General features: G+C 47.9%; 1 protein-coding gene across 2 annotated transcripts in view; it reads right to left on the reverse strand.

Moving 5' to 3' along the window:
- Nucleotides 1–23,405, reverse strand: part of foxp4 (forkhead box P4) — a 370,715-nt gene that overhangs the window by 57,338 nt on the left and 289,972 nt on the right. For both annotated transcript variants that reach the window (XM_068007751.1, XM_068007750.1), the window contains exons 9-10: nt 4,443–4,530; nt 2,774–2,857 (exon numbers count right to left, since the gene is read on the reverse strand). In XM_068007751.1, the coding sequence (XP_067863852.1) occupies nt 2,774–2,857; nt 4,443–4,530 (172 nt within the window). The remainder of the gene's footprint in view (nt 1–2,773; nt 2,858–4,442; nt 4,531–23,405) is intronic.

Raw genomic sequence — 23,405 nt, forward strand, 5'->3', positions numbered from 1 at the left:
TACAAAGTGTGTGATCTGACCGAGTGCCCCCAAATCCACCCTCTGACCGAGTGCCCCCAAATCCACCCTCTGACCGAGTGCCCCCAAATCCACCCTCTGACCGAGTGCCCCCAAATCCACCCTCTGACCGAATGCCCCCAAATCCACCCTCTGACCGAGTGCCCCCAAATCCGCCTTCTGACCGAGTGCCCCCAAATCTGCCTTCTGACCGAGTGCCCCCAAATCCACCCTCTGACCGAATGCCCCCAAATCCACCCTCTGACCGAGTGCCCCCAAATCCGCCTTCTGACCGAGTGCCCCCAAATCTGCCTTCTGACCGAGTGCCCCCAAATCCACCCTCTGACCGAGTGCCCCCAAATCCACCCTCTGACCGAGTGCCCCCAAATCCACCCTCTGACCGAGTGCCCCTAAATCCACCTTCTGACCGAGTGCCCCTAAATCCACCCTCTGACCGAGTGCCCCCAAATCCACCCTCTGACCGAGTGCCCCCAAATCCACCCTCTGACCGAGTGCCCCCAAATCCACCCTCTGACCGAGTGCCCCTAAATCCACCCTCTGACCGAGTGCCCCCAAATCCACCCTCTGACCGAGTGCCCCCAAATCCACCCTCTGACCGAGTGCCCCCAAATCCACCCTCTGACCGAGTGCCCCTAAATCCACCCTCTGACCGAGTGCCCCCAAATCCACCCTCTGACCGAGTGCCCCCAAATCCACCCTCTGACCGAGTGCCCCTAAATCCACCCTCTGACCGAGTGCCCCCAAATCCACCCTCTGACCGAGTGCCCCCAAATCCACCCTCTGACCGAGTGCCCCCAAATCCACCCTCTGACCGAGTGCCCCTAAATCCACCCTCTGACCGAGTGCCCCCAAATCCACCTTCTGACCGAGTGCCCCTAAATCCACCTTCTGACCGAGTGCCCCCAAATCCACCTTCTGACCGAGTGCCCCAAAATCCACCCTCTGACCGAGTGCCCCCAAATCCACCCTCTGACCGAGTGCCCCCAAATCCACCCTCTGACCGAGTGCCCCCAAATCCACCCTCTGACCGAGTGCCCCTAAATCCACCCTCTGACCGAGTGCCCCCAAATCCGCCTTCTGACCGAGTGCCCCCAAATCCACCCTCTGACCGAGTGCCCCCAAATCCACCCTCTGACCGAGTGCCCCCAAATCCGCCTTCTGACCGAGTGCCCCCAAATCCACCTTCTGACCGAGTGCCCCCAAATCCACCCTCTGACCGAGTGCCCCCAAATCCACCCTCTGACCGAGTGCCCCCAAATCCACCTTCTGACCGAGTGCCCCCAAATCCACCCTCTGACCGAGTGCCCCCAAATCCACCCTCTGACCGAGTGCCCCCAAATCCACCTTCTGCTCGTAGAAATTCATCAAATCTGTGGGCGTCTTCTTTGTATATATTTCCCAAGATGCTGGGTGAGTTGTTGGACTGTTTGGAAAGGAGGAGATAAAGATAGAGCGTGAGAGAGGGGAATGGAAGAGAGGAGGGGGGAGAGAAAGAGAATGGAAGAAGGAGAGATACAGGAAGGAAGGAAGGAGAGAGTGAGAAAGAAACAGAATGAGAGGAAGAAATAGGAACAAAGGCGTGATGTCAAGTGAAGAGGGAGGGAAGAAGGGACAGGAAGAGAAGGGAAGGGAGTGATAGCAGGAGAGGAAAAGAGAGAGAGAATGAGAGGAAAGAGAGAGAGAAATTGAAATGGTTTAGATTTATAAGTGGAATGGTTGAAGACAGATTAGTGTTATACACTTTTAAATAGAAGAAACAGGGCCAAAAGGAAGACCAAACAAACACTGATTAGACTGCACAAACAATAACATTACACAAGGCACTGATTTTAATGGAACAGTACACCTCACACCTGACAGAAAGAGCTCGGCACTGCATCACTCATTCACTGATCTGATAATGAAAACCATTTTGTCTCATCCTTGGTTTCTTTTTTCAAAGCTGACGGATGAGATTTATTTACTTTAACACAACCTAATTGTACCCAAAATGGTCAATTCCCACATGGAGCATCAGACTACTCCTTGGGGTATAACTGAGCTTGAATTAGTATTTAATATATTGGTGGGCAATTTATTTTACACTAAGGATGGATGAGGGTTACAAATAAACCTTTATTGATTCACTTTATGTTGTTATTCTGTTATTGCTGGATTTGTGTTCAGTGACTTGTACACAACATATTAGTGAGACAGACATAACCTGATGGAACAATGAGTAAGAAAAAAAACAGTCCCAGAGATCTGTTGTGCATCACATTATCCAAAGCCCTTCAAAGGCAGAGGTTTCTGTTGTAGCTCAGTGGGTTGCACTCTTACCTCTAAGTCAAAAAGTCATGGGTTCAAATCTCACTCTGGAAACTTGAGCACAAAATCCAGGCTGACACTCCAGTATACACTGAGGGAGTGCTGCACTGTTGTCATCTTTTGGATGAGATGTTAAACCAAGGCTCCATCTGCCCCTCTCAGGTGGATGGAAAAGATCCCATAGCACTATTTCGAAGAAGAGCAGAGGACCTGGTGTCCTGGCCAATATTTGTCCCTCAGCTAATATCACTAAAACAGATTATCTGGTCATTTATCTTATTGCTGTTTGTGGGATCTTGCTGTGCGCAAATTGGCTGCACATTTCCTACATTACAACAGTGACTACATTTCAAAATACTTCATTGGCTGTAAAGCGCTTTGGAATGTCCTGAGGTTGTGAAAGTTAGTTTGATGTGGTTCAGGTTGGAACATTGGCTGAGATACTTACAGGCTGGGCAAAAGGCTTTGGGTCTGATGGCCTCATGTGCAGGTGAGCCATCATGGCCTGAAGACGCTCGCTCTCCTTCGACAGCTGTGGGCAACAAGAAAAACGTCCTCAAACAAGTTGTACTGAGCGTCAATTAGAGATAAAGAGGCACGTCAGAGCCTAGCAACATTCTGATAAACCACAGAAACGGGAATTTTTCATGGGTTGTCTGTCACGAGTGTTATCTCCTAGTTGGACATAGGGGCAAGTAGCTTGGTGAGGAAGACCTAGTGGCTGCAGTACCCTCAAGTTCAAGGATTATTCAGGCTCCTTGTACCAGCCATTCATTCCAAGGACAGAAACAGGCCATTCGGCCCAACTGGTCTATGCTCCACACAAGCCTCTTTGTACCCTACTTCATCTCACCCCATCAGAAGAACCTTCTGTTCATTTCTCCCTCATGTGTTTATCTAGCTTCACATAAATGCATCTACACTATTCACCTCAACTACTCCTGTGGTAGCGAGTTCCACATTCTCACCACTCTCTGGGTAAAGAAGTTTCTCGTGAACTCCCTATTGGATTTATTAGTGACTATCTTATATTTATGACCCCTAGTTTTAGTCTCGCCCACAAGTGGAAACATCTTCTCCACATCCACCTTTCATAATTTTAACGACCTCTGTTAGGTCTTATCTTTTCTAGAGAAAAGAGCCCCATCCCGTTCATTCTTTCTTGATAATTATAACCTCTCAGGTCTCTATCATCTTTGTAAATCTTTTTTGCACCTTCTCCGGTGCCTTGATGTCCTTTTTGTAATATGGAGACCAGGCTGGTGTGCCACGTGCTCCGATTGTCCCTTCTTCTACCAGATGATCATGGCATTGACAGAAGATGTGGCAAAGACCTCAAGCTAGACCGTCCTGCTGTCCAGGCAAAGGAAGAAGCATTAAAGACAAGCGTAGTGTAATGAAGGAAGGATAAAAGAGCTGTTGGAAGATGACAGCATGGATTCACTCAAATTATATCAGGAGTGTGATTATAGTTACAAAGGCAAGCTTGAAAAATTGGGACTTTTTTCACTGAGACAGAGAAGAGATCTAATTCAGGCTCTCAAAATGCTAGACTTTTTGAGAGGATCAACGATGAAAGATTGTTTCCGCTGGTTAGCAAATCGTAACAAATGGGAAGGATTGAGGATTATCACTGGGAGAATGAATTGGGGAAGTTAGAAGAATGTTTTTATACGAGGGCGATTAGAACAGGGACTGTTTTACCACAAGGGGCGATTGAGGCAGAGACTGTAACATCAGTTAAAAGGGAATTGGATATAAACTTACAAAGGAAGAATATAAAAGAATACAGGGAAAAGGACAGGGAAATGGGATTGGAGGAGACAGCTCCAATTGAAGAGCTGCATGATGGGCTGAATGGCCTCCTTCTGTTCTGTAATTTCTATGAGTCCACGATGTACTCCCCCATGCAAGGCAAGAAGGTTCCAGGTTTAATCTCTGGCATGCTCTGTGGAGGGAATAGGATGGGGGAGCGGGGGGGCTGCTCTCACATCATTTCCAAGAGGCCAACTCACATTGGAGAGGAAGTCTGGGAGCAGATCAGGTCACTCACCTACCCTCTCCAGAATGAGAAAGGAAACTGGAAATATTCCAACATCATGGAAAAATACACCAACCTGAATTTCAAGTTGTTGTACAACTTGCATCTGGACTCGACACTGGGCTGTGCTTCGATCATCGAGTGCATGCTCATTGCTGAGGTGTCTAAGGGAGAAAAGAAGAATTCACAACTTGAGAACAAAGTTACTGAATCCATACATTTTATCACAGACACCAAAGGGCAAGACAAAGACCATTGATAAAAGGTCAATGAAAGGTGAGTTTTTTATATACCCTCTCTTCCGTTCTTTTTTCTTTGGTTTTTATTTGTTTCTTTGACGAGCCAGCCAGGCACATCTGGACTATGAGTGTCTCCATGAAAACAGTCTCTGACCTTCCGTGAGATACGGTTTGGACAAGAGCTGGTAAAACTTAGCCAGTCAGAGGAGACCAGGTGGGCACAGCATTCTCTGATCTCTCACCTCAGGGGCCTGGGGCCCACTCCGGCCTTGACTGGGGAATTTCCGCTAACCGTAAGAATCCTTAATGAAATCAATCCAATCCAATCAAACCAATTGTTAAATTCAGCTCTTAGTGGCTACAAACCAACAGTGCAGAACGGCCCATAATTCAATATTAAAAACTAAAATGACAACCTCAGTAAGAGCGGACACCAGTATTACCGGTGCGGAATATGAACTTCACTGGTGCAGTGTTTGATGGGACAGTGTAGAGGGAGCTTTACTCTGTATCTAACCCTGTACCTGCCCTGGGAGTGTTTGATGGGACAGTGTAGAGGGAGCTTTACTCTGTATCTAACCCGTGTTGTACCTGCCCTGGGAGTGTTTGATGGGACAGTATAGAGGGAGCTTTACTCTGTATCTAACCCTGTACCTGCCCTGGGAGTGCTTGATGGGACAGTGTAGAGGGAGCTTTACTCTGTATCTAACCCTGTACCTGCCCTGGGAGTGTTTGATGGGACAGTGTAGAGGGAGCTTTACTCTGTATCTAACCCGTGCTGTACCTGCCCTGGGAGTGTTTGATGGGACAGTGTAGAGGGAGCTTTACTCTGTATCTAACCCTGTACCTGCCCTGGGAGTGTTTGACGGGACAGTGTAGAGGGAGCTTTACTCTGTATCTAACCCTGTACCTGCCCTGGGAGTGTTTGACGGGACAGTGTAGAGGGAGCTTTACTCTGTATCTAACCCTGTACCTGCCCTGGGAGTGTTTGACGGGACAGTGTAGAGGGAGCTTTACTCTGTATCTAACCCTGTACCTGTCCCGGGAGTGTTTGATGGGACAGTGTAGAGGGAGCTTTACTCTGTATCTAACCCGTGCTGTACCTACCCTGGGAGTGTTTGATGGGACAGTGTAGAGGGAGCTTTACTCTGTATCTAACCCATGCTGTACCTACCCTGGGAGTGTTTGATGGGACAGTGTAGAGGGAGCTTTACTCTGTATCTAACCCGTGCTGTCCCTGATATGGGCTGTTTATGATTGATAGCGGATGATAAAGCCACTAACACATTCCATTTTGAGTTTTAAGCTCGGAAAAAACTCTGATTAATTTTAGGCTCAACTGTCTCTGGTGATTTAATGGACCAGTAATGAGTTTGAAATTATTTTATCATAAAATAAGATTTTCTGGATTTTTTAGCTGTGAAAAACGTTTTAATAACAAATTCTTTCTATGAATGTGTGAGTTTTGCAGGAAGTCAGTGTTTCTCCCACTCAGTGCTGATGTTGGCTTAACCTTTTTTGGAGGCATCGAGCGCAAGCAAAGTGACTGGTCAGAGCCAGTGAAAGGACGAGGTAATGAATGAATGAGGGTGAATTATGCAGCTGTGTCATCGCACGCAGCCCCTAACGTGCAAGGGTCTGGGGAGACCGAGGCACAGTATTGTAGTGGTTATGTTACTGGACTAGAAATCTAGAGACCTGGAATAATAATCCAGAGAATGTTTTTAATAATCCAGTTGAAATTCCACTCTGGCAGTTTCAGTTATAAAATTTTGGAAGTAAAGAGCAGATCGCAGTAAAAGTGACCGTGAAACTGTCGGATTGTTGTAAAATCCCAACTGGTTCATTAATGTTCTTCAGGGAAGGAAACCTGCCGTCCTCACCAGGTCTGGGCCAATAGGTGACTCCAGTCCTCACACAAATGTGGTTGACTCTTAACTGCCCTCTGAAGAGGCCTAGCAAGCCTTGCAGTTATATCATAGGTACATATGAAATAGGAGCAGGAGTAGGCCGTTCGGCCCCTCGAACCTGCTCCACCATTCAATAAGATCATGGCTGATCTTCTACCTCAACTCCACTTTCCTGCCCGATCCCCATATCCCTTGATTCCCCTCGGGCCCAAATATCCACGAATCTCAGTCTTGAATATAATCAACGACTGAGCATCCACAGCCCTCTGGGGCAGAGAATTCCAAAGATTCACAACCCATAGTAAGTGCAGAACAGGAGGAGGTCACTCGGTCCATTGTGCCGTATCAAACCTGGGCAACTAGGAATGGACAATAAACGCCAGCAATGCCCGAGAATGAATTTTTTAAAAAGAAGAAACTTTTTCCCTACAGATGAGTGATGTCGCCCAGGAGCAGCTGAAACTTTTACCTGGTTGGGAATGGGATAGGTTCACACTGAGGTAATCAAACGCTGCATATTTAATGGATTTAGAGCGGTGCTGGGACTGCTGCCGCCCAATCTGTACGTCTCTCACACCTGGTGCAAACTCCAGAATAAACTTGTAACATTCACTCAGGTCAGCTGCCAGGAAGAATTTTTTGTTTGGCAGCCTTGGCAAATCCATCAAGTTTAATCTGGAGTTGCAGGAAACCTGGAATTGGCAGCAGTAACATGGGAACAGGAGAAGGCCATTCAGTCCCTCGAGTCTGTTACATTGGAACAGGAGAAGGCCATTCAGCCCGTCGAGCCTGTTACATAGGAACAGGAGAAGGCCATTCAGCCCCTCGAGCCTGTTACATAGGAACAGGAGGAGGCCATTCAGCCCCTGGAGCCTGTTACATAGGAACAGGAGGAGGCCATTCAGCCCCTCGAGCCTGTTACATAGGAACAGGAGGAGGCCAGTCAGCCCCTCGAGCCTGTTACATAGGAACAGGAGGAGGCCATTCAGCCCCTCAAGCTTGTTACACAGGAACAAGGGTAGGCTATTCAGCCTCTCAAACCTGTTACATAGGAACAGGAGAAGGCCATTCAGCCCCTCAAGCCTGTTACATAGATATAGGAGGAGGCCATTCAGCCCCTCGAGCCGGCTCCATCATTCAGTTAGATCATGGCTGATCTGCACCTCAACTCTATTTACCCGCCTTTGATCCATATCCTTGATCCCATTACTCACTGAAACAGATTATCTGCTCATTATCACATTGCTGTTTGTGGGATCTTGCTGTGCGCAAATTGGCTGCCGTGTTTCCTATATTACGACAGTGACTACACTTCAAAAAAGTACTTCATTGGCTGTAAAGCACTTTGGGACATCCTGAGGCCATGAAAGGCAACTTCTTTCTTTACCCAACAAAAATCTATCGATGAAGATTTCCATTGGCCCCCAGCATCCACAGCCTTTTGAGGGAGAGAGTTCCATATTTCCACTATGCAGCTTCCCTTTAACAGGAAAACAGGTGACCACTTTCTTCCCAAGCCCCTGGTCATTCAAAGATCAAGAAGTTAGGAAAATATATAATAGTCAAAGGCCCCACTCATTTAATTTCCTAAAGTACAGGTCAGTGATGATCTAATAGAATGGTGGAACAGGCTCGAGGGGCTGACTGGCCTCCCCCTGTTTCTATGTAACAGGCTCGAGGGGCTGACTGGCCTCCCCCTGTTTCTATGTAACGGGCTCGAGGGGCTGACTGGCCTCCCCCTGTTTCTATGTAACAGGCTCGAGGGGCTGACTGGCCTCCCCCTGTTTCTATGTAACGGGCTCGAGGGGCTGACTGGCCTCCCCCTGTTTCTATGTAACAGGCTCGAGGGGCTGACTGGCCTCCCCCTGTTTCTATGTAACGGGCTCGAGGGGCTGACTGGCCTCCCCCTGTTTCTATGTAACGGGCTCGAGGGGCTGACTGGCCCACTCCTATTGTTATCTTGCTATGTTCCGATGTTGTGCACAGACTGAGTGTGGTGTTTGGATTCAATTGCCAATGCAGCAGTATTATGGTAAAGAAAGTCATGGGAGCAGGATGTTACACATAATTCAGATAGCACTAAAATAAAGAATGGAACAGACTGAGGGGGATGGACTGCCAATAAGAGGCCAAACTCTTTCATGTTTCTTAAACCTGAATATATCACAAGGACTCACATAAGAGTTTGATTCATACTTTAACCTCCCAGGCACAACAATGAAAAAGATGCCAGGAAATATCTCTGACCCTGAATGTAGAAGGTCATTCTTGGAAGGTCAACACCATTTCTGGCATCGGCAGCTTGGCTTTAGTGGGACAGATGCCAGGGGGCTTCGAGTTGTTAACAATTGTTTTAACTAAAGTGAAACTTGTTGTCACTTTACGAGCATCAAAAGCAGTGGCACTTACTCAGGCAGATTGTTTCCAACCCACACTAGTGGCTGTGAATGGGCCAACTCATCTAACACGAGAGATAACAACAAATTAGCTTGTGTATCTTTACTTTTCTGTTTGATATATTCTGTTTCAAATTCGATTTGTCTATTTTCTTCTTTTATGCTAAAGCTTGGTTTTAAAAAATATCTCCTCTTCCTCCTTCTGACGGGTGGTCCAGCTCCTCAAACGGCAGTGATCCTCTGGATCCTGTACTCAAGGATCTATTGTGTTGGTCAGTTGGATGCTGAGTTGTCAGCTGTTTGATTTCATGGGGCATCAAACCAAAGCCCAATCCTGTTCTCACCCAATGTCCACACACGGTCAGTGATCAGGAGCAGGAACCACTGGTCAGTGATCAGGAGCAGGAACCACTGGTCAGTGATCAGGAGCAGGAACCACTGGTCAGTGATCAGGAGCAGGAACCACTGGTCAGTGATCAGGAGCAGGAACCACTGGTCAGTGATCAGGAGCAGGAACCACTGGTCAGTGATCAGGAGCAGGAACCACTGGTCAGTGATCAGGAGCAGGAACCACTGGTCAGTGATCAGGAGCAGGAACTACTGGTTAGTGATCAGGAGCAGGAACCACTGGTCAGTGATCAGGAGCAGGAACTACTAGTTAGTGACCAGAAGCAGGAGCCCTGGCTGATATTTGCCCAGTCTAGCCTGGGGCCTCTGATGCCAATGCTCGTACCCGGGATGTGGGCATCGCTGGCAAGGCCGGTATTTATTGCCCATCCCTAAAACTGAGTGACTCGCTGGTCAGTTAAGAGTCAAACACATTGGTGTGGGACTGGAGTCACCTATAGGCCCAGACCGGGTGAGGACAGATGGTTTCCTTCCCTGAAGGACATTAATGAACCAGTTGGGTTTTTACGACAATCTGACAGCTTCACGGCCACTTTTACTGATCCCAGTTTTTTAAAGCTGAATTCAAATATCAGACTGCCAGGGGTGGGATTTGAACTCATGTCCTCTGGATTATTAGTCCAGTAATATAGCCACTATACGACCGGGATTTTTTTCCTCAAAAACATTTTTTCTTCCTTGTGTAACCCTGTCTCACTTTCAAGCCACCTTTTCCACTGTGGGAAAGGCAGAAACTGAAACAGTTTGTCTGGGGCACTGTGGGGGTGCTTTACTGTAACTAAATCATTTTAATGCTCGTTGGTATATTTTTTGGGATGGGGAGGGGTGGGTGTTATATAAATGTGGTATTTTATGGGCAACACTTGGTGTGTTGGTTGAGAAGGGAAAGATGCAAATTTCTATGCTCGTTATGCCATGATTATCTTACCATTATGGGACAGTATAATATATCCCATAAAATGTTCTGGAACATATGGTATGAATTTGACTAATGGAGTGTTTGTGGGACTCCTGTCTGTCTGACCTGCACGGTGAGGTCTCTTGAAACTGGTATGAGCTGGCCTATTGCGTGAAGCCAGCACCAAGTGTTATTTATTCGTGTTTACCTTTAGAACGCTGGCTGACACTGGGCGACACTGTGAGCTTCCTGGAGAAAATCTTTCCCTTTTCCATCCCCCTCACCCCCTCCCCCTCCCCCACCCCCTCACCCACCATCTGCAGGGCCAGTGACTTCATAACAATGATCTCATCCGAGATTCACAGGGGAACAGATAGCTCGGTTTTTGCTCGACATTTGATGATTAAAGAAAATAGAATGACCACAGCCTCCCTCTTAAACAACATTGCAGAGCAACTTTCTGCACATAGCACTGATACTTTATTCCATTACCTTGAACAATGGGGCTCTGTCTGTCAGGACCACTAAGAATCAGCCACTCATCAAGGCCAGTACTTCAGAACAACATCACACAACCATGACTCAGCACTCTCAATAGTGATGAGGGACGTGTGTGTGTGTGTGTGTGTGTGTGTGTTGGTACGTTTGTGTGTGTGTGTTGGTACGTTTGTGTGTGTGTTGGTGCGTGAACTTGTGTGTGTGCATGTGCGTGGACTTGTGCATGTATGTGTGCATGTGTGTGAGCTTGTGAATTTAAAATAAAATTGCTGGACTATAACTTGGTGTTGTAAAATTGTTTACAATTGTCAACCCCAGTCCATCACCGGCATCTCCACATCGTGAGTAACTAGAGCAGAGAAAGGCTGAATGTTCTAGCCCACGTCCACTATCAGCCTGTGACTATTTGGAAGGGATACACGCTCTCTGCTTCCACTAGTTTGGTTGAAGGGGAGTTCCCAGACTAACTCTCAAATGGTAATTCACACAGGTCTAACAATGGTCCAGAGGGTAACTGGACTGTCCCGTGTTGTACTGAACCATAGAGACCACAAAACTCTGCCCTGAGTTAGTTAATCCCAGAAAGGGCAGGGGTTAGAGCAGCTACAATTGGCTTTGGTGTTGCTGGATTAGTGAGGGACAATTATCCAGTGACACCTATTGGAAGGTGTGAAGTCCATGTGCCTGTCGGGTGGTATAGGATTGGGCTTAGCTGTGATGGTCAAACAGCCTGCTCTCACCGTCCAGCCGAGCACATGCACACTTAGACTGTAAGGCAGCCAACTCTATTTCTCAACACTGCCATGGACATTCTTTCTGTGAACTTGCTTCTCTTGTTAACGTCAAACATACCCTCCTACTCACTCTTCCCCCTCCCTACATCATCGCTGCGTTGAACTCAAGACTCATTACAGCGTCTCCTACTCTCACTCATTTCACAGGATCTTACACCTGGCGATTTCACCTCCCTCAGTCTTAGCTCCCACCGAGGAAAGGTTCGATGACCCCAAGCTTCGGTTTTAAGAGGGAGACAAGACTGAGACATGTAAGGAACTCCATAGTTTTGAAGTCCTGGCTTCTTTCATAACTTCACTAAATTATCATCTAAATCGAGGTGGGCTGAAGCACACAAAGGGTTAAGTCATCAAACTGTTTCTGGCTGTAGTCGCTTTTATTTGTGACTGTCTAATCATTTTAGTCAGAAGAAAAGATAAATGTGTGTTTACATCATTTATTTCCTCAGATCTGCCTCCTTTTATCACTCCTAGTTATTTTTCAATCCTCTCAAGTGTCGGAGAGTTGGCAAACATACAAACACTCTCCTTTGATGTCTTTTCTAACATCCTAGCAACAAAGGGATCTAATTGCAAATGAGCTAATTAAAGTAAAGCATTGACGAAGCGTGAAAACAATTTGTTCGACCCTCAGCACTGCTCTCTGTTACAGTCAGATGCTTTCCTCACTAGGCAGGAGTTAACCAGTCACAGTGATGAAGAAATGAACCATGCCCTTAGCTCCAGCGATGGCTGTACCCTCTGGCAGGCGTTCTCCCACCACAGGCTCGTTGAGCTGCCATTCAGGACTCCCAGGCACATGTGCAGCCAAAGGTCGAAGACAGTGAAGCAGGACCACACCTCCTCCAGCCCTACAACCCTCCGAGGTCTCTGCGCTCCTCAAATTCTGGCCTCTTGCGTATCCCCGATATCCTTCACCCCACCATTGGCGACTGTGCCTTCAGCTGCCTGGGCCCTAAGCTCTGGAATTCCCTCCCTAAACCTCTCCGCCTCTCTCTCCTCCTTTAAGATGCTCCTTAAAACCTACCTCTTTGGCCAAGCTTTTGGTCACCTGTCCTAATATCTCCTTATGTGGATCACTGTCAAATTTTGTTTGACAATCGCTCCTGTGAAGCTCCTTGGGATGTTTTGCTATGGTAAAGGCTCTATATAAATGCAAGTTGTTTTGTTGTTATAATCCAACTGTTTTGCTAACAATGGGTTACATTGAGCAGGAGGGGTGCCTGCTCCGAAAAGCAAGGAGCTAGCAATAGGCTGACATGAATAGCGGAATAGCTCTGTCCTTTTAAGACTTGGTTGTTATTCCACATGTGAGTTGGAGAGAGATCGCCCCACCAACATACCAAGCTTCTGTTTGGCCTTGGTGATCCGCTCCTCCCAGTTCTTTGTGCAGGCCAGGGGCCCCCTGAACCAGATCCCCAGCAAGTTCCTGAGGAGGATCCCCTTCGACCACAAGGCCGTCAACACAAAATGTTCTCAGAGACCTACAAGGAACGGAGAGGGTGGACTCGATTGGTTTCTTCCCCGACCAGATGGTCGATGCCATTTGGCAGAACGTCTCGTCACCGGAACTGACCAACAGGCACCAGGATGTAGTCTGGATGGTGGTGAGAAAGGCCCTCCCAGTGCGGTCCTTCCAACACGCATGGACCCTCAGTGCCACCGCGAGCTGCCCTCGAGGCTGTGGTAGGGAGGAGACCGTCATCCACCTCCTGATGGACTGTCTCTTTGCGCAAAGGGTGTGGAGAGAGATGCGTTGATATCTGTCCCGGTTTATCCCAAACAGTTCGGTAACACAGGACGCCGTGCTCTACGGGCTGTTCCCCAGGACGCACACCGAGACAAATATCACCTGCGGCTGGAAGACCATCAACTTGGTGAAGGAGGCCCTTTGGTTCGCCTGAAACCTGCTGGTCTTCCAGCTGAACGAGCTGTCCACGACCGAGTGTTGCCGACTGGCATATTCCATGGTCCAGGAGTACGTGCTGCGGGACGCACTGAGGCGAGGTGCGACCTACGCAAAGGCTGTATGGGGAAAGGCCACCGTGTAAGGCCACTCCACCTTGTATTGCACAGCATGAGTCATAAGAAATACTGTGCTTGAATTGTAATAATGAGATCGTTTTGTGTACAATCTGTAGTGTTTGGATTTGAAGGCCTTAGAGAGGGTGCAGAAGAGATTTCCTAGAATGATTCCAGGGATGAGGGACTTTAGTTATGTGGATAGACTGGGGAAGCTGGGGTTGTTCTCCTTGGAACAGAGAAGGTTGCGAGGAGATTTGATCGAGGTATTCAAAATTATGAAGGGTCTAGACAGAGTAGATAGAGAGAAACTGTTCCCATTGGTGGAAGGGTCAAGAACCAGAGGACATAGATTTAAGGTGATTGGCAAAAGAACCAAAGGCGACATGAGGAAAAACTTTTTTACACAGCGAGTGGTTAGGATCTGGAATGCACTGCCTGAGGGGGTGGTGGAGGCAGATTCAATCATGGCCTTCAAAAGGGAACTGGATAAGTACTTGAAGGGAAACAATTTGCAGGGCTACAGGGATAGGGCGGGGGGTGGGACTAGCTGGATTGCTCTTGCAGAGAGCTGGCACGGACTTGATGGGTCGGTTGACTTCCTTCCGTGCTATAACAGTTCTATGATTTTATGAATTATATTGGTTTGGAATTGTGATATTTACATTGAACTCTGCGTATCCTTAAATTCGATGAAATAAAGTATATTTTGAAATAAAAAAATTATTCCACATGTGAGTCTGATTGGAAGAACTGCCAGCACTATTCCCACTGTATCTTCATGCTCAATGGATGCTGGGATATCTTAGCTTCCTAATGGCCTTCGTTTGCTTTCCCTCACTCGTGCGTGAGAGGAGGGACGGGATAGTGCTGAATCCCACCAGCCAGGCCAGCCCGTGAGTACAGGTCCAGAGACATGTAGAACTGCTCTGCCAAAGGTCACAGGTGACTGGGACTGGGCCTCCCCACTGCTGTGCTGTGAGCACACGGGGTTGTGGGATTATGTGTGGTCCAATCCCAGAGGATTGGTCAAGAGGGACATACCCCCTTGTCCTCCCCACCCTTGTCCTCCCCCACCCCTGACATCGCGGAGAAACAACGGACCACAAGTCTCTGATTCCGGGCGCTCCGCAGGATCGGATACTGCAGGGGGCAGTTTAAGACCCCGATCATATACTAGGCACCAATGTGAAGATTCGCCCACAGAATGAACAGCTCGGTCTTCTCCCCCTCCCTCCCCTGAAAGGGTTGACTCAATCTGGGGTACAGTTCCACAGGCTGTACCCCTCACTCTCTGAAACCCCAACCCAAGCAGCTCTTTTCCAATGTGAGTGTGGAGAGCCTATTTCACGACAGGGGCTGTGACAGTGAGCCTCATTCTTTCCTCACCTGACTTCCAGACACATACCCTGTCCAGTAGGGGTCGCTGGACAGCAATTGTGAACAGCAACCCTGATTGGTTATTGCCCTTGTTACATAGGAACCACTGAGGTTAATTTTAACACTTATTATTGCCCAGGTTGAGATCAGGTAACTCACCAAATACCTCGGACATCTCTTGTTCCGTGCAGCTGAACTTGAGTTCAACAGATACAGGGCGGGAGGGCCCCTGAAAAGCAGTTAGGTAATTGTAATACTGAGAGAACTGTTACTGTGGGCAAACTGGCTGCCACGTTTCCTACATTCTAACAGTGACTACACTTCAAAAGTACTTCATAGGCTGTAAAGCACTTTGGGTCGTCCTGAGGTCATGAAAGACGCTATAGAAATGCAAATTCTTTCTTTCTACTGTAATCACAAACGAGAATTGTTATTGAAATACCAAAAGAAATCATAACTGTAATGTTACTGTAATACTAAGAGAAACCGTGGGGAATTGTTGCTGTAACATTGACAGAGGAATTATGACTGCAAACCAACAGAAGAATGATTACTGGAATATTACAGTGAGTCATTACTGAAAATTAAAGGTACAAGCTGCTTTAAATGTTAATTTCATTGTTTATTAAAAAACAATGGATGGAATTTGATGTCCAATATTGGTTCTTTTAAAGTGAGCAGTTCGGATCTCTCTCTCTCTCTATATAAAGTTCTATTTCTCGAGACAGTAATTTGGAATGCTCAGCCGTTGCTGTTAATCCCCCTTCCCCCAACCTCGGAGCTCCAGGCCTGATACCAAGGCACAATGGGCCAAAATTCCCACTGGAAATAAAAATCGGGAGAGATGTAAAACAGGCTGTTGATTCGCTCTCACTCATTTTACACTATCGCACAAAGTCAAAATTACTCCCAATCTTTCTTGTCTCTCTTCTCTCTAGTTTATCAATAATACTATGGTCAGTGCTCTTTTGAACTTTCCTCTCTTGTTCCTCCTACGCTCCCACAATCCCATTCTATGCACTCCCTCCACCTTCGCTGAGCTAAAATTGAGACTCAGCACACTGCCTCCTACTCTATCTCATTCTTCCTGAGGCCCTCAACACTGGAACTCCTCACCTCCTTCAGCCTTTCCTTCCCTCTACAATCAGCAGCCTTTGAAAGCCCACGCATTGACTCATCAAATCACTACTTTTTCTTTATCCTTTCCTCTCACCCTTACTCTTTTTAACCCTGGTGATGTTCTGTAATTTAGCCCTTGGCTGATTACCTAGAATACTCCATTTAAACAACTAACACAATAATGTCTGCAATAAATCAACCAGACAGAAATAATCAGAAGGGTGTTAAAGTAACGCAGAAGGTAACAGTGAAGGAGCCTTTCTGTGATAGATCCATGCAACACCTCCCTGTTGTCCTCTCTGGAGACCTTTATGTGTTGATTGAAGCACTGAATTGACAGATGGGCGTGTCCACGAATGCTAACGCAGCCTCTCCTCGCAGATTCACCATGGCCAATCTTTGGTCTCTCCAGAGGCTGATACTGTCATGTTTTGTTCCACTAAACCTCTGCTGAGTACTTGAAAGATTCATGTTCTATTTCATAAATTTTCCTCTCTAAAACTACTTCAAATTAGTAACGTAACCAGCTGCAATGAACTCTCGCTAGTGCATAAATAGTGCACTGAGCTCCTCGTGTGATCAATTGTGAACCCTACAGTTGCCAACCCTCCAGGATTGTCTTAGAGCCTCCAGGAATTAAAGAACAATCTCCCAGGCAGTGCCGCGAGCAACACCCAGGGGAAAATCATATGGGCGTTAGAAACAAGCTGGAGATGGGGGGGTGGAGGAGGAAGGCTGTTTGGGTGATAATCAAATATCATCCAATCAGGTAACAAAGAGTCTGTTTGCTTTCCAATTGGCTGTGGGATGACAGGGCTCCGTGAGGATGGATGTGTCGGATGACCAATGGAGGGAGTGCAGGGGTAGGGTGGGTGGAGGCGGGAGGTCATGTGACGGAACGTCCCGGAATACGTCCAACCAGAGTTGGCGGCCCGAATGAACCCTGACTGATCCACCCAGCCTTCGTAGTTTGCTGAGACGGGTGAATCATCGTTTAAATATCATTAACCCTGGCATCAGTCCTGTGCAAGTGTTTGTGTATATCCATCTGTGAGGGAGAGTGGAGGGGGAGGAGATTCACCTCCTACAACCTGAGCAACCTGGTTGTTTTTCAAACTGGAGGCCTGTGACCAGCGGTGTGCCTCAGGGATCGGTGCTGGGTCCGCTGTTATTTGTTATTTATATTAATGATTTGGATGAGAATTTAGGAGGCATGGTTAGTAAGTTTGCAGATGACACCAAGATTGGTGGCATTGTGGACAGTGAAGAAGGTTATCTAGGATTGCAACGGGATCTTGATAAATTGGGCCGGTGGGCCGATGAATGGCAGAATGGAGTTTAATTTAGATAAATGTGAGGTGATGCATTTTGGTAGATCGAATCGGGCCAGGACCTACTCCGTTAATGGTAGGGCGTTGGGGAGAGTTATAGAACAAAGAGATCTAGGAGTACAGGTTCATAGCTCCTTGAAAGTGGAGTCACAGGTGGATAGGGTGGTGAAGAAGGCATTCAGCATGCTTGGTTTCATTGGTCAGAACATTGAATACAGGAGTTGGGATGTCTTGTTGAAGTTGTACAAGACATTAGTAAGGCCACACTTGGAATACTGTGTACAGTTCTGGTCACCCTATTATAGAAAGGATATTATTAAACTAGAAAGAGTGCAGAAAAGATTTACTAGGATGCTACCGGGACTTGATGGTTTGACTTATAGGGAGAGGTTAGATAGACTGGGACTTTTTTCCCTGGAGAGTAGGAGGTTAAGGGGTGATCTTATAGAAGTCTATAAAATAATGAGGGGCATAGATAAGGTAGATAGTCAAAATCTTTTCCCAAAGGTAGGGGAGGCTATAACGAGGGGACATAGATTTAAGGTGAGAGGGGAGAGATACAAAAGGGTCCAGAGGGGCAATTTTTTCACTCAAAGGGTGGTGAGTGTCTGGAATGAGCTGCCAGAGGCAGTAGTAGAGGCGGGTACAATTTTGTCTTTTAAAAAGCATTTGGACAGTTACATGGGTAAGATGGGTATAGAGGGATATGGGCCAAGTGCAGGCAATTGGGACTAGCTTAGTGGTATAAACTGGGCGACATGGACATGTTGGGCCGAAGGGCCTGTTTCCATGTTGTAACTTCTATGATTCTATGATTCTATAATGAAGCAGTCCTTGCCCGCATGCAGCAAGACCTGGACAACATCCAGGCTTGGGCTGATAAGTGGTAAGTAATATTCACGCCAGAGAAGTGCCAGGCAATGACCATCTCCAACAAGAGAGAATCTAACCACCTCCCCTTGACATTCAACGGCATTACCATCGCCGAATCCCCAACCATCAACATCCTGGGGGTCACCATTGACCAGAAACTTAACTGGACCAGCCACATAAATGCTGTGGCTACAAGAGCAGGTCAGAGGATGGGTATTCTGCGGCGAGTGACTCACCTCCTGACTCCCCAAAGCCTTTCCACCATCTACAAGGCACAAGTCAGGAGTGTGATGGAATACTCTCCACTTGCCTGGATGAGTGCAGCTCCAACAACACTCAAGAAGCTCGACACCATCCAGGACAAAGCAGCCCACTTGATTGGCACCCCATCCACCACCCTAAACATTCACTCCCTTCACCACCGGCACACTGTGGCTGCAGTGTGTACCATCCACAGGATGCACTGCAGCAACTCGCCAAGGCTTCTTCGACAGCACCTCCCAAACCCGCAACCTCTACCACCTAGAAGGTCATTTCTACACCGCCTGAGGAAGGGGAAAGCCCCCGAAAGCTTGTGGGATTAAAAATAAAATCGTTGGACTATAACTTGGTGTTGTAAAATTGTTTACAATTGTTAACCCCAGTCCATCACCGGCATCTCCACATCATAGAAGGACAAGGGCAGCAGGCACATGGGAACAACAGCACCTGCACGTTCCCCTCCAAGTCACACACCCTCCTGACTTGGAAATATATCGCCGTTCCTTCATCGTCGCTGGGTCAAAATCCTGGAACTCCCTTCCTAACAGCACTGTGGGAGAACCTTCACCACACGGACTGCAGCTGTTCAAGAAGGCGGCTCACCACCACCTTCTCAAGGGCAATTTGGGATGGGCAATAAATGCCGGCCTCGCCAGCGACACCCACACCCCATGAACGAATAAAAGAAAAACCTAATATACAGTTAGAATCCTAATGGACTACACACCTCCCCTTCACTCCTATTGCATTAAATCAACAGGGACCAAACCCCCTTCCATTTTCCAGAAATGCAATGGCCCAGACCTCATTCCCTTATTTAGAATTCCTGCTCCTAATCTAATCTATCTTGGCAGGCTTGCCACATGGTCAGTGGGAATCAGTTGACGTTACTTCCAGTAAGGAATTAAAAAAATGCAAATACAGTTTCCAGAAAGTGAATCATAAGATCACACAGAAATTAACACCAAGAACCTCAGTGAATCAATGAATCAGACATTGGGCAACAGGCAGTCATAAAACAGCATTCTTATTGGGTTCAGGAGCATGGTAGAATCTCTCCGGTAACTCTGACTGGCTCAGACCCACAGTGTAATATCACCAGGTCATGTCTTTCGTTGAGTTAATCACAGACTGTAACAGGAAAAAACCACAAGGAACACCCACCCTGACCAGATGACACATGAAATTGTTCTGTGGTGAACTTAGGGCGAGAACATTCATTGTGGGGTCTTCATCCCAGCAGCTTATCTCCTCTAAAGCCTGTTCTCATTCCATTGTCCTGAGCCCTTTCACAAGTCAACATCGGAATCTCAAAACTAATCTGCAGAAACAATATTTCAGTGAGGGAGTGAGTGGCCAATCTATGGAACAGGCCCCCTGGGGGGAACGGTGGAAGCAGGAAGTGTTGATTCATTCAAATGCAAATTAGATCGATTTCTTTCAGAAAATAATATTTTGGGATCCAGTATATGAGTAATTTGAGGCATGAGGTGTGATGAGTGTAACAGGCTTGGGAGAACAGGTGACTTTGGACCTCTGGTTCCCAAATCTCTCCCCCACTGGGGGTTTTCCTCACCTCATGTCTGGGTCTGTTGGAGGCTCATTGATAAGAGATTGATTGATATGATTAGTCAATAACTCCATTATCATTGTATCATGTGACTCCCAGGATGGTGGAAGGTGAACTCGATGGACCTCTGTCTTTTCTCATCCAGCAACTCCCATGTTCCTACCAGTTTTCAAAATCCACAGTGGTGACAGTCGATGACTGAGAGCAGCAGCTGACGGCCAGTGTGTTACTGGGGTCTAACACTATTCAGGGGGTCACTGCAAACACAAACTGCACTAAAAAAAGGGTCAATTTCCAAGGTGCACCCCACCCCACCCTCCCACCAGAGACCCCTCCACACCGAGCACAGGTCACAGAGACCCCTCCCCACCGAGCACAGGTCACAGAGACCCCTCCCCACCGAGCACCAGGTCACAGAGACCCCTCCCCACCGAGCACCAGGTCACAGAGACCATTCCCCACCGAGCACCAGGTCACAGAGACCCTTCCCCACCGAGCACAGGTCACAGAGACCCTTCCCCACTGAGCACCAGGTCACAGAGACCCCTCTCCACCAAGCACAGGTCACAGAGACCCCTCCCCACCGAGCACAGGTCACAGAGACCCCTCCCCACCGAGCACAGGCCACAGAGACCCCTCCCCACCAAGCACAGGTCACAGAGACCCCTCCCCACCGAGCACCAGGTCACAGAGAGCCCTCCCCACCGAGCACCAGGTCACAGAGACCCCTCCCCACCGAGCACCAGGTCACAGAGACCCCTCCCCACCGAGCACCAGGTCCCAGAGATCCCTCCCCACCGAGCACAGGTCACAGAGGCCCCTCCCCACCGAGCACCAGCTCCCAGAGACCCCTCCCCACCGAGCACCAGGTCACAAAGACCCCTCCCCACCAAACACCAGGTCCCAGAGACCCCTCCCCACTGAATACAGAGACCCCTCTCCACCAAGCACAGGTCCCAGAGACCCCTCCCCACCAAACACAGAGACCCCTCTCCACCAAGCACAGGTCCCAGAGACCCCTCCCCACCGAACACAGAGACCCCTCCCCACCGAGCACAGGTCACAGAGACCCCTTCCCACTGAGCTTAGGTCACAGAGAGCCCTCTCCACCGAGCACAGGTCACAGAGACCCCACCCCTCCGAGCACAGGTCACAGAGACCCCTCCCCACCGAGCACAGGTCACAGAGACCCTTCCCCACCGAGCACCAGGTCACAGAGACCCCTCTCCACCGAGCACCAGGTCACAGAGACCCCTCTCCACCGAGCACCAGGTCCCAGAGACCCCTCCCCACCGAACACAGAGACCCCTCTCCACCAAGCACAGGTCACAGACACCCCTCCCCACCGAGCACAGGTCACAGAGACCCCTCCCCACCGAGCACCAGATCCCAGAGACCCCTCCCCACCGAGCACCAGTCACAGAGACTCCTGCCTGCAATAGCCTTCCATTGATCTCGATGGATGTAGGAGCACAGACGGTGCGGTGGGCAAACAAACTGAGGAGGAACAAGAGAGGAGCACTGATCCCTGGGGTAATATTGACAAAATAGAGAGGGAGAAAGAGAGAGGGAGAGTGAGAGTGAGAGTGAGAGTGAGAGAGACAGAGTGAGAGAAAGAGAGTGAGAGTGAGAGAGAGAGGGGGATTGAGAGAGAGAGGGAGAGTGAGAAAGAGGGAGAAAGAAAGAGGGAGAGTGAGAGAGAGAGAAAAAAGTGAGAGTGAAAGAGAGAGAGGGGGAAAGAGAGAGTGAGAGAGAAAGAGAGTGAGAGAAAGAGAGTGAGAAAGAGAGAGAAAGAGAAGAGAGAGAGACAGATAATGTGAGAGAGACAAATGCGCACACATGCATGTACCACAAATGCACACACTCACACACATACACACACACGTACGTACATGCACACAAAAACAAACAGAGAGAGAGAGAAAGAGAGAGAGAAGGTTATAATAGAGTGAGAGAGGTGAGAGGTCAGACAGCCTTTTCTTGTATTCTGTCTAGGAGAGTGAGAGAGAGTGTGAGTGTGTTAGACTCCAGACTCAACTATTCCAATGCTCTCCTGGCCGGCCTCCCATCTCCCACCCTCCGTAAACTTGAGCTCATCCAAAACTCTGCTGCCCGTATCCCAACTCGCACCAAGTCCCGTTCACCCATCACCCCCTGTGCTCGCTGACCTACATTGGCTCCCGGTCCAGCAACGCCTCGATTTTAAAATTCTAATCCTGGTGTTCAAATCCCTCTGTGACCTCACTAATATTACTTCAACCATTTAATCATCTCCTGTTTTCCACTCAAGCACTTTTCAGGTCATTCCATTTCTACTTGGCGCATGCGCATGTGTGAGCGTCTGTCTGAGAGTGGTTCTGTATTTCTGTGTGTGGTTTTGTGCTTGTATGTATATGTGCATGATTGTATGTGTATAATTATGTGTATGCATGTGTACAAGGATGTGTGTGCACGTACGCCTGTGTGTGCATAGGTGGGTGTGCGTGTGTTAATGTGTGTACATGTATGCGCGCATGTATGTGCATGCACGATGATGTGCGTGATGTTTGTGTCCATGCATGTGTGTCTGTTTTTGTTTGCATGTCTGTTTTTGTGTGCATGTGTGTGTGTGTGCATGTATGGTGCATGTGTGTGTGAGCGCATTTGTATACGTGCATGTGTGCGTGTTTGGATGTGCATCCACGTGTGTGCATGCGAGCGTGTGCATATACATGTGTGTGTCTGCACTTGAGTGAGTGCTTGTGTGTGTGTGATCACGTGTCTGTGCACGTGTGTGCGTTCGTGTATATTTTTGCTTTCCCCCCCCACTCCCTTCCCTTTGTTCTATTACTGTTTAAATGCTTTTTATTTTAATATCTTCCAATTCTGACATATCCTAAACATTGACTGCTCTGATCTCTCCACAGAGTTTCTGGCAATTTGCTGGTTTTGAATCAGTATTTAGCTTGTTTTATTTTTAAAAAGCACAATTTATAAAATTCCTGAAGGAATGACTCCCAGTTGCTGGGAAACATTGCAGCAAATCCTTTGATGAAAAAGGCCTTGCTGTTGGTCCTCACTTATGTTGTACCTGCTTCTTCAAAGTTCCTCCTTGGTAATCAAAGGGTTAACTAAAGAAGCATCAGGATGGAAATCATTTTTAAATCCCGTCCCTTTCCACGATGCAGTGAGATCCAGTAAATCAGTGAGCAATGGAGGTGTCAGTGGGCAAAAGTCTGGATTGCAGCGAAGTGTTGTATCCAATTATTACCTCCCCTGGTACCTGTGTCTCCATTACCACTCCCCTGTGCGGATCTAAATCACTTCACTAATGAGGTCAGTACCTGAGAGCATTTACTGG

The sequence above is a fragment of the Heptranchias perlo genome, chromosome 27 (assembly GCF_035084215.1).
Source record: "Heptranchias perlo isolate sHepPer1 chromosome 27, sHepPer1.hap1, whole genome shotgun sequence".
NCBI lineage: Eukaryota > Metazoa > Chordata > Chondrichthyes > Hexanchiformes > Hexanchidae > Heptranchias > Heptranchias perlo.